Raw genomic sequence first — 12472 nt, 5'->3', positions numbered from 1 at the left:
TAAAGTATTGTGTAGCAAGATCCAGGATGCAAGTCAGTACACGCTAAGTTTGGTTACGGTTTTAAAAAAGTGCTGGGATAAAAAAGCTCCTTCCCTGTGGCCCCTGGGAGCCAAGTGGTTAAAGAAACATTTCAAGGAAACCTCCCAAAAGAAACAAGATGCCATTGCAATGTCTCATTCTCTAAATGCCAGATGCATAGATGTTGAGCTGACCTTCTTGCTTTTTACATTTGATCCAGGTTACTTACTCAGCTTCAGATAAGGACTCCTGACTTTCCCCAATATGCATACATGTTACGAGTCAGTGAATTCTAAAGTAATGTAGAAGCACTCATTTCCCCAATACTCCCCTTTTCCATACCTTGGCTTTCTCCTGCTCATCGCACCCCATTATCATCTCTTCCCTTTATCAATCCAAATCCCGAGTTCCCTCCTGGCTGTATCTCCTCTAGTTTCCTACATTGGTCGGCCATAGAGCCGTCGCCTATAATAGAGGCTCTTACAGAGACGGCCCTGAAACCCTTGAATGCTGTTAGCAAACCAACCCCATAACCCTGGCTCTTGGCTACTATATTTCCAACTCTGTACAGTGGAAACTACATTATAGGGAGTGGAAAAACTCCTTTTCCCACAATGCTTTGCTTCTCTCATGCCTTCATTAATATTCATAGTGGTACCACCCCCTGGGCAGTGCAAAGTGACCAGGAGATTTTTTTCTTTTTACCTGTGACTACAGTTGGAGGATTGTTATAAGCGATTGCTAAAGAAATGTTATATTTTGTCTCCAGTAATCGCTCATAACAAAATATAACGGATTTCTTTAGCAATCACAACAATCCTGCAACTGTAGTTACAGAGAAAAAAAATAAAAATCTCCGGTCACTCTGCACGGTCCCCTGGACAATATGTGTATCGTCCTCACATACAGAACACAGAGCTATGAGGAGATGTGATGATGACTCATAGGGAGTTCTCTCTGCTCCGCTGAGTGTGTGCACCTTCATGAGGAGTGGTCAGCACACTGAGCTCAGCAGAGCAGAGAGGAATCAGCTGATTGCAGTTTACAGATAACAATTTAAACTGCAACTGATATTTATACACTGCTGATGGTCAGTTTACAGTGCAGAGGGTAAATAATATACTCTTACATCTTTCCATTAGAATGAATCCTTTTGCAAAAGAATAAATGTTTGTGTGTATCATAATAAAGTAGGAACTCAAATAAAATGTATGTGTATCACAACAGAAATTAGGGTTTAGCAGTTTAAAGACAACATAGGAGGTTACCTACATAGTTTTGCCAGAAAGTGTATAGTATAAAAAAAAGCTGTTTACTACCAGTAAATAATTGCAGGGCAGTCATTCCTTAAAGGGAAACTGCCTATTAGTGCTCTGCATAATAGAAGTCTTTGCTGTATGAAAGAAAATAATGAAAAGTTGAATAAGTATCCCATTCCAAAACTCTTGATTGCACCAGTAAATCTTGTTGCATGGCAGCCTTTCCTAACAGGAACCAGACAGTTAGTGCAGTCTGTGGTAAGAGTCTTTACTATGGATATAGCAAAATGCAATCCCAAAGCCGCACAAACAATTTTCGGTTTATCCACTCCTGCTGAAGGCCAGGCGGCTTGTGTATTGGATACATAAAGCACAATAAAGTCTTAAGTGGGATCTTATCTTTGAGTGCAGCTCATATGTGTATATGTATACACATATACGCATACCCACGTATCAATGGAAATTGAAGGGTCCCCGTATTTTACATATAAAGGTGGTTATTTTTCCGACCAAAAAATGACTGTCCATCAAGTCATGAGATTTACACAGCACCTGGCAGGACAGCTGACTAAGGCTGGGCACACATACCTTACAACCATTGCAATACTTTTGTCTTGCGATGGTTGTAAGGTAATTAAAAAAACGTACGATCTGCCTATCTTGGACAGGCAGATCGTACTTGCGATGATCGCAAGCCTGCCCCGCTGAGTGGCGGGCTTCCGAAGACCGCAATGCCGAACGGGCAGTGTGCGCCTGCGCACACCAGCCCGTCCGGCTTTTATCTTACGAACATGCTACACACCCGCTGAAAATCGTACGATTCGACAGGTTTTTGAACATGTTCATAAGATAAAAGTCGTGCGACCTTACAGTAGTAGAGGTCGCACAACTTACACACACCTTACGATAATCATACGATCTCGGGATTTCCCACGATTATCGTACGATTATCGCAAGGTGTGTGGGCACCTTAACACTACTGTGTTCAGTAACAACCTCCAGTCTCCTCCCCCAACCCCTCCCAGTGACTGTAAAGTAAAAGGAGAAGCAGCAGACTGATGAGCCCATCAAGGGAAGGGGCCATGATGCCCTGCATTCACAGTAGAGTGCTCAATCTGGGCATCATTAAATCCAACACACTGAGGAAAGCTTGCAGCAAAGAAGAGGTACTGAGGAGGACCACTCCAGATAGGAGAGTAGGGCAGGCTGGGGGATATTATTGATAAATAAAAATGTAAAGTAGGGTTTTAATGGTGTATTACCAAATACAAAGCTGCATTAGTTTCTTTTATATCTGACTTGCATCTAAAAGATAATCCTCTATATTAGTTGTAAATGTCATGATTTTTACCCAGATGATCCAGTCATAACCCGTGTGTGTATGGTAAGACATTCAGCCAAATTTTGCCAGTGTGCCTTTAGTTTGCAAATCTGCCTGAAGTTTAGTCTTAAGGTACGGGTGTATGTTGGTGTTATTTCAAATAAAAAGAACAGTCATGATTTTTCTTTTCTTTTTTATTGAATCTCTCACAAAGAACAGAGATTTGACATATTATGACTCAGTACAAACGGGGATTGGACTATAACCTTAGGAAGTATCCATAGTTTGGATACTCTCTTCCACTACATCGAGGTTGAAGTGGGTAATCTTCTCCGACAGAACACCAGTGGTGCCTTTCTTGTACTTGTAATGTCCAGATCTATAAAACAGAAACAATACACACTTATTGTACACTTTCATACTGTACATTGCAAGATATGAATGATACTCAATTCAGTCTAGAAAAGTGTGGCTTCAAAGCTGGGTAAACCTACCTCACACCTTTCTTGTTTGCCATATCATGAGGGCGTATGTAATCCACCTTATTCTTTGTAATCACACACAAGTCTATGTTGCTACCGGAGCCCAAGTCATTGAAGATCCCCGAAGCAATGGCATCCCGTACCAATTGTTTGGCCTCTTCTTCCTGCAGATAGAAAATCACCATTATTCACAGTGTATATAATAAACCCAGAGAAAAATCTTTATAACTGTCCATGAGGCAGATGCAAGTGCTGTCTGTTTGTGTATATGTAGGAATAGGAGTTTAGTTTTGGATAGGGGAACACTGCTCTGTCATGTTTACTGTTGTCTTGTCTCTAGGGCCTATTTCTCGGAATTTCCGGTTCCAGTGACACACTGTCACACTAAGCATTTTGAACACATTTCTGAACCAACAAGACTGAAAAAGTACATCTTGATGTCCCATACAACCCTTTAAATCACACCCAATAAAAGTAGATCTACATCCATCTCAGACACATCAATTTTGAATGGGAACTGTGGAACTGACACTGTAAGGTGCATATTTTGAAACTGTTGCAACGCATGCATACCCTGCATAGAATCACAAATAATGAAATCAGACAATAAGAATATCCAATATGTGTCACCTTCCACCAATCAGATAAGTCTGAATGCAATTGTGGGTCTAGAACTTTTATTTGTGAAGCTAAAAATCTCCAAAAGTTATTGATAACAAACCAGCTTATTCTTTCATTGTAAGTGTTGTACATGTGAAAAGACATTGTCAAAAAGATACTAGGACTTCACCTGGAGCCCACCATGACTGTCACAGCATGTTTTGCTCTAAACAAGGTAAATATTTTCACTCTTCAGCTGTTAAATTCGTCCTGTACAGCTCAACATCCATTGACACAATTCATTCTTTTAGTTAACGCACAGTACAAACAGAGACACAGGTTTACATTTATTACATGGCATGCAGAAGGCACTGTTCTCAGTGCTCTGATTAGTCTGTTTAGAACAGGGGTTCTCAAACTCTTCAGCTCACAAACCCCTTCATGAAGCTTAAAAATTGTTCACCGACCCCAAAACATGTGAAATATAAGAGCGACAACTTTATATTCTAGCACCATGAATAATAATCTTGTGAATACTATCAACATTTCCTCTTGGTATCAGCCGCTGCCATTTTATTTGTTACAATGCACAATTTTTAGTAAATGCACAGTAATCCGTTCTTTGGCACCACTCCTATGTCTATGGGTGTACTCACTGGCTCTCTGACAATAAGGTGGGAGATTATACTCAGAACGGGAAATGAACACATTTGTATATCCTTTCTGAAGGGGAAAGGTGGAAGGTCACAGACACAATGCAAAGCAAGCTGGTAATCAAGGGCAATGACACCCCACAGGTGCTACAAGAAAACCTTAAAGGCACTTTCACTAACGGTTGACCATCCAACCCTGGTTAACAATGTCTCACCATTGGTCACCTTACCCTTTAGGACAAGGGACTGGCATGTAGCTCTACAGAAACCTCAAAAGAATAATTGACCCTAACAGATATTTTATTTATTTATTTCAGGTATTTATATAGTGCCAACAATTTACGCAGCACTTTACATAGAGCGCATTCACATCAGTTCCTGCCCTCAAGGAGCTTACAATCGAAGGTCCCTCTCTCACATGTGTACGTACAGGAACAATTTTGGGAGGAGCCAATTAACCTTCCAGCATGTCTTTGGACTGTGGGAGGAAACCGGATTACCTGCAGGAAACCCACACAAGCACAGAGAGAACATGCAAACTCCTTGGAGATAGTGACCTGGCCAGGGTTTGAACCAGGTACCCTGAGTTATTCCATGATTTATCAACCACCTTAGGACCACAGACATTAACTGACACCCAGTCATTTTATTAACCCCTTCAATACTCATACTGACCCTTGGGGATCAATACTGGCCATTTTGGGGAACCTTGGTTTAGAATCTGTATTGTGTGTTCACATACAGAGTGAGCAAAGGAACCGCCAACTGTGCTGCATTTATCCAGGTCCGTTAAATATATACTGTAGCAAGGCCCAGAATTGTTCAAACAATATGGGAAACAGAGGACACAGTTTTATTCTAAAGGAGCTCTGTGAAAACTGGACCCTTATTTGTGAACTTCTGCACAGCAAAATATAGATGCCCCCTCCCCCACCCTAAATAAATTGTAGGAGCTTAGTTCAGCATTTTATGGTTTTTGGTTGGACTATGTCTGAGATATAGTAGTTATCATATAATGACACATTATCTAAATGCCTGGACCACAACACAAGGATGTACCCTGCCACTGCAATAGCAAGCTAAGGAAGACACTCCCAGTCCTGCCCAAAATTATGTGCATACAGTATATTACTGTATGAGGCTTGTTTTGTGGGGAATGTATTATAACCACTTTGACAATCACATATCTAATATAGACATAGGCATAAGATTAATGTATAATTTGTTGGGTTCGGTTTAAGCAGTTGTGTCCCAAATAAAACATTGAGTATTTATAAATTAAACCTTACACAGCTTAATTTAATGAACAAGTTATATAATCATTTGGATGAAGCATAGAAAGATAGCCCTTAATGGTATACACATGCAGGTAAATATGTATACAAGCAAAATCTGCGCACATACAGCTATTTCCTGCCTTTCATAGACGAGCAGCATTCTGGTAATTAAAAACAAAAAAGTTTTGGAGCAAATAACTGGGCCTGTGAGTAGTTTATAGCTGTGAAGTCCAAAGTACCTGGGAATATGTTACCCCAGGGTCTGCTGTGCTGCTTCTTAAATGAGATTACAATAAGAGTGATGTACGGTAAGACGAGTCAGCGGTGACAAGCAGCTCTTTATAGAGCTATCTGTTTGCTTCCATCACTGTATCACACAATGTGTCCCTGGGCTCCAATGTGCACAGCTATTTACCAGCAGATGACAAATGGCCAGCACTTGGAGAAGGCAGGAGAGAGAGATCCAGATCGGTCACCGCAGCTGCAGCATGTAGCTCGTGGTGGCCTAAACGGCCCCAGAGTTCATTAAACTGACCGGTAATGGTCCTCTCAAGAAGTGCCAGAGGAATACTCTCGTAAGGACAAAAATAAACAAGTCAGACTAGATAGGCAATCCGAAATGCTGTTTGATAAATTATTTATAACGCACACAATTGTCTTCATTTAATATCGGAGGTGCTAGTGGCATCTTTAAAAGATGATTTATGTGCCGTAATGCTATTAAACTTTATATGAGCCCTCAGCTGGCCATAAAGTCTGCAGAGATTTAGAGAATGAGCTTTAAACTGTCGAGGCCTGCCTGATGGCAGACATGGGGCTGTATTAAATCTTAGCTTTAAGTCGGCTGTTGGGAGAGTGGAGGTTTCGTACAGGATCAGGTGCTGATGGATTATCGTGATGGGCCTTTTACGATTTAGCTATTGAAGGAGGTCTGCCGTGGATATGTGGCTTCCACCACTGGCAGGTTAGGGAAATTTGCACATGCCAGTAAATACTAAAAACTCTTTGCCAGACAGCCCTGCAACAGTTTTACAACAGCATTCAATTTAAAGGGCCCATAGACCGAAATAACAGCTCAGCTTAGAGACAATCCTTACAAAGCTATACATTTAACGAGTTTCAACAGCTAACAAGAGCTTATAATATCTGCGATAGTCTGATTGTGAACTAAAATATTATCTGAAAGGGAAAGTATACTATATCTTCAGTTACCCATACTTTATATTTTAAGCGATTGTTTGGAGGTAAATTTCATCTATATTGTTTTGGTGTGATTTTAATGTTTTTACATGCATTAATCATTTTTTTTTGCTTTTTAAAAATTGAAATAAAAGAATAAATTAGCCACAAGAGGGATATTAGTATTTTACTATAGCACAGCGTATAGCTGAGCGAACGCTACAGACAGCATTACGAGAATTTCTTATGCTCCACCATCTAGTGGCAGTATTGTGATGTAAAGTTGTCTGCATAGCTATAAGCATGGCGAAGGCTATATAAAATCAGCGCCTTAGTCTCCCTGCTTAACATCTATTGAGGCAAGATATTATTATTATTATACAGGATTTATATAGCGCCAATAGTTTGCACAGCGCTTTACAATATAAGGAAGACATTACAGTCACAATACAATTTAAGACAAGATGGTAAGGAGGGCCCTGCCCGTGAGGGCTTACAATCTAAAAGATATCCGGTTCATAAGGATTTTATTCTGTGGTAAGCACACCCATGGACTTGCAGACATGACAGCTGTACTCTAAAGACTTATGGGTAGCTTTAAACATGAAAACTGCTAACGCAGTTAGGAAAATCAGGAATGAAAAAGATATATACTCATTAAAGGAAAACAGGACCTATTTGTTACACTATATGTACCCCGTACTGCCGTGTAGCATAGCCCTGTGCTCTGGATTTTAAATTTCGCTTGAAAATGGTGGACTCATTTATTAGCGCCAATTGAAAGGGGGCCAGATTGGAGGTGGTAATTCCATTTTCCCAAATTCACCTAGGAAAGTGGAATTACCCTTTTAGTTGTTCTCACGGTGTGCTTGATTAAAAAAAACAAAAACCTTCACTGTAGCCAAAACATGTTAATTGATTAAAAATAATTGGGGTAGCATATTTTCTTCCAACACCAAACCCCCCACGCCCCAAGTTTTATTAGTCTTCTGCAGTCCACATTTTAAAAAAAAAATTGAATTTTTTACAACATATTTACTGACATGACTAATGCTGGGAAAAAAAGAAATGCAACCATGACATGCCTCTAGAATGATCACCAAGTATGTTGTAGCATATCAGAGGGGATAGCTAGTAATGGGATTATGGTGATTTAACATGTATTGGCATATTAAAATCTTGCCCTTGGTTTTCACCACAATAGAGGAAAGGAAACACTTAAAAAACAATATAAAACACTTTCACTGGTAACTCAGATGAAACAGTGGGTGAATTGAGAGGACTAAACCTTCAAGAGGGCACATTATGTCTGCACAGGCTGCACCTATTTACCTATTTACTTCTAAAGAAGAAACATCAGAACTTTAAATTAAAGTAAAATTGCAATTTACAATATTTAATCCAATAGAAGGAAGCCATAAAACATTTCCTAAAGTATTTAGCAGCAAAGTTATGTAAGGAAATGCAACATATCAACTGGGAACAATTAATAGAGGTAAACAGGCAGCAGGAAGGGAAAACAGTCACCTAGAGGTGTGTGCATAGATATGTACACCCCTTGCTTGAATCGTAAACTTATTTTGTACGTCATGACAAGCGCCAGGGCGGGCCTTAGGCCTTTAGGCGCCCTGTGCGAGAAAGCTTTACAGTGCCCCTCAGTGACCACACCCCCTCAGTGGCCACACCCATTTATCCAATATCTGCACCATTTAAAGACTCCCTTTTTGTTAAGCCCCAAACAAACATATTAAAAAGCATGATAAAATAAAACTTTTATTCAAAAGGTATTAAACTTGTAGGCACAATATAAGTATTCTTATTAAATAAAACAACAGTAGACAAACAAGTGGTAAACAATAAATGTCAAACTAAAAAAGAGTTTATAAAAATAAAGTTTCAGGATTTCATAAAGTCCCTTTTTTCAAATAAGTGCATCTAGAAAAGTAAAAATAAAAAACAGCACAACCTAAACTACATGATAAATGAATGAATTACTAAATGCCCGAATATGCAAAAAATGTATTCGCGCAAATAATTAGAGAATACGTGGCGGCCATGTTGGTTGTTGATGAAACGAATTAAAAAGTTTTTAGTTTTTTTGTTCATTTCATCTGAAATGAATTTTTAGTCTTCGCACATGTTTAACAATATGTGTGTATGTGTGTACGTGTGTGTTTTTTATTATTTTTTTAACCCCTGACATTTAACCTTTAAAATAGAAAAAGAAATTGAGGACACAGAGTCATCAATCTCTTTTTCTGCAGTCTCTGTTCTAAATGAATAGAAAGGCTTCTCATTCATTCAGAAACTGATGATAGTAAAATATTTACTATTACCAGTTTCTCAATGGGTAAAAGCCTCTATAGTGAGTGCTACTCCCCATTCAGAAATTTATGAATGAACAGGAAGTGATATAAACCACTTGTTTATTCATAATTGGGGACACATAGTAGTGTGTGTTCCCGGTTATTTACAAACATTGGAGTGATCAGCCGATCACTCGTGTTTGTTCTGCACAGAGGACAGGTAAATATCACAGATATTTACCAATCCTCCACTCGGCCATGCACACAGCCGCTGTCATCCTGAAACTTATTAGGATGACAGCGACTCCGCTCTCCTACCCGCTCAGCCGTCCTGACAGCTGCGGCTTCTCTCCTCCTCCTCCGCTTGGCGCTTCCTCTGGTGTGAACAGAGCACAGAAATACCACAGGGATACATGAGGATGCTTTTTTTGGTCCAGGAACACACTGTTCTGGTCTGGACATGGTGAGAACAAGCTCTTAGGGTTCCTGGGGCATTCTGAAATGTTTATAATACAAATGAGGTGGCCACACACTGCTAGAATTTGAAGCAATGTATGGCCAGCTGGCACCAAACCATCAGTAGCAAATCCTTTAAGTCCAGTAGGTTGCAAGGCTCCATGGATCAGACTTGTTTTTCCAGCACATCTCACAGATATATTAGATTGAGATGTGGAGAACTTGGAGAATAAATTAACACCTCAAGCTTGTTCTTGTGTTCTTCAAACCATTCTTGAACACTTTTTGCAATGTGGCAGGGCGCATTATCCTAGTGAAAGAGACCACTGCCATCAGGGAATACTGTTTCCATGTAGGTGTGTACCTGGTCAGCAATAATGTTTAGGTAGGTGGTACATGTCAAAGTAACATCCACATGAATGGCAGGACCCAAGGTTTTCCAACAGAACATTGCCCAATGGATCATACTGTCTTCAGCAGCTTGCCTTTTTCCCACAGTGCTTCCTGGTACAATCTCTTCCCCAGGTAAGAAACACACACACACACCTGGCCATCCTCTTAAAGTAAAAGAAAATGTGATTTATCTGACCAGGCCACCTTCTTCCATTGCTCCGTTGTCCAGTTTTAATGGTCATGTGCCCATTGTAGGTGGTGGACACGGGTCAGAACGGGCACCCTGACTGGCTGCGGCTACGCAGCCCCATATGAAACATATGTGTTCAGATACCTTTCTATCAGAACCAGCATGAACTGTTTCAGCAATTTGAGCTACAGTAACTCTTCGATTGAATAGGACTAAAAGGGCCAGACTTCGCTCCCACATTTATCACTGAGCAAACTTATGTCTGACACTAGAATTAGGATGGGTGTTGAAAAGAATAAAATTTAATAGACTATAATTCTAAAATGATTAAACAACCAAAGTGAACAGGCGGAGACAACCTGCGCGGTATTATAAAATAGTGAGTTAAATGCGAGTGGACCACTAGGATACATTTTCCCTCAGAGCAATATTCAATAGGTCAAAACTAGAAATTGGATATAAAGGAAACAACTTGGTATAAAATGTAAAAATGCATCAAAATGAGTTGCAAAACAAAACGTTAACAATTAATGTATTCACTAATCATCCATCTTAAATGGCAATTCCCCAAGGGGAAGATATGATGGACCAAGAATGAATACAGGAAATATTATGTGAATAATGTTTGCATATAGATGACAGTAGCCAACATAGTTGCAGGGAGGGGTACCCCCTATTAAGACAGAAAAATTTATATAAACGAAGTGTGGGAAATGTATGACCACGCTGACCACTGACAGTCAACCACTCTTTCGACTGTCAAGAGGATTATAATGATGAAGCCCGGAAACGAAGGAGTCCTGTGATGGTACACAGGTGACTGTGCAGCCTATTATAGATGTCGTCCTTGCTTGGCTTGAAAGCTTTTACTGATTCACTTTTGTGAGTATGTTTTTATCCTGTATTGCAGCTTTTATCATTAAAAATAATCTACACTAGGGTGGGCGCCCTTCTCTTTTGTTTTTCCCCATGGTAGTGTAGTATACCCACAGCAAAACACATGGAGCATAGATGCGCAGGACAACATGAGGACAAGCAGGTAGGCCCAATGGAGAGAGACAATGACTGATTGAAATCTATATGGAAGTCCCATTTAGAAAAGCGTTGGGTGCTTTCAGGTCCAAAATGGGGCAAATAGCTAACAGGTTGGAGTAAAAACACTGAAACCTTACTTGCTCTGTAACAGGAGCAATGAACCCTTGAGAGAGAAGTTGTGCCAGGGCAGAGTGGGGGGGTCCGATAATGGTTGTGGACATTGGCAGATGAAATGGCATAAAGCAGAGTGGAAGCAGAGTCCAAAATTCTAGCCTGGACACTACATCCCTCACTTGATAAGTGGGGGCAAACAGTCATTGTGAGGAGGACTTGCCCAAGGAAGGTTTCAGCAGCCAAGGTTTGTAAAAGGAACTGACTTCCAAGGCTTAGATGCCTGGGAGAAACAAAAGGAACGCTGTTTAGCTCCAGAGGAGGGAGGTTTTCCAGCTTTCTTTTGCCATGGCTCAAAGGGTATATACAGCACAGGATTTTTGCATTGCTGTCCAGTAGACCAATATTTAAGGCAAAGAGCCCTCTGCATATATACAAAGAATACTCATATCATTCAGTTGTGCCATATCCCCCAGCTCTTTAATACAGTAGTGTAGGGCAACAGGCATGAGTTCCAACTGTGCAAACCAAAGGATCTGCAAATTTTGTCAGTAGATGTAGACATGTCCCTAGTCCAGACCCCAGGATCTGGCAAATGTCCATGACAGCAATAGCTGGTTGCAGAAGATGGCCTGCCAGGGGAAAAAGAGGGATCTAGAAAGGACTTCCAGGACTTCCAGCCTTTTATCAATCTTTAAACATTGGAATGCCCTCAACAAGGATCATGGTTTGTTAAGGCAAGAAATAGCTGGATCAACTGCAGGGTGGGATCATTTCTTGAAAAACCTCTCAATAGGGTGTTATTGGGCAATAAGCTTTGGAGGATAAAACAACCTGTCAGGGGAGTATCAGTCAATACACAAAACTGGTTTTAGTAATGAATGTACTGGGATGGTTTTGACAGGTTGGGAATTCTTAAAAGAAGACCAAGACTGGTAGCCTTAGAGATAACTGTCTGTGTATCCCCTAGGTATTAAAGACGCACATACAACCTATAAAAAGGACTGGTATATTTTACATAAACGTTATGCCAGCCTCCTCGGGCACCAGATTATTCAAAGGTTAGAGCACTCATCTTCCTGAGCCATATGTGCAAAAGCAGCTGCAGGTATATCAGAGACGGACTCTGGAGGAGAATGCATAGAAACATGCTTGCGGCCTGTGCATTTTGAGTGAGCAGCCCTGGTAGTA

General features: G+C 40.4%; 1 protein-coding gene across 1 annotated transcript in view; it reads right to left on the bottom strand.

Annotated features, from left to right (window-relative positions):
* Positions 1–2795: 2795 nt before the first annotated feature.
* Positions 2796–12472, bottom strand: part of LOC108796680 (proteasome subunit beta type-7-like) — a 28771-nt gene continuing 19094 nt past the window's right edge. The window contains exons 3-4 of the mRNA XM_018568177.1: positions 3094–3245; positions 2796–2978 (exon numbers count right to left, since the gene is read on the bottom strand). Coding sequence (XP_018423679.1) covers positions 2867–2978; positions 3094–3245 — 264 coding nt within the window. The 3' untranslated portion in view covers positions 2796–2866. The remainder of the gene's footprint in view (positions 2979–3093; positions 3246–12472) is intronic.

Source organism: Nanorana parkeri, unplaced genomic scaffold (genome assembly GCF_000935625.1).
Source record: "Nanorana parkeri isolate BGI_ZX_2015 unplaced genomic scaffold, ASM93562v1 scaffold1151, whole genome shotgun sequence".
Lineage (NCBI taxonomy): Eukaryota > Metazoa > Chordata > Amphibia > Anura > Dicroglossidae > Nanorana > Nanorana parkeri.
This window is presented reverse-complemented; position numbering and strand designations above follow the sequence as displayed.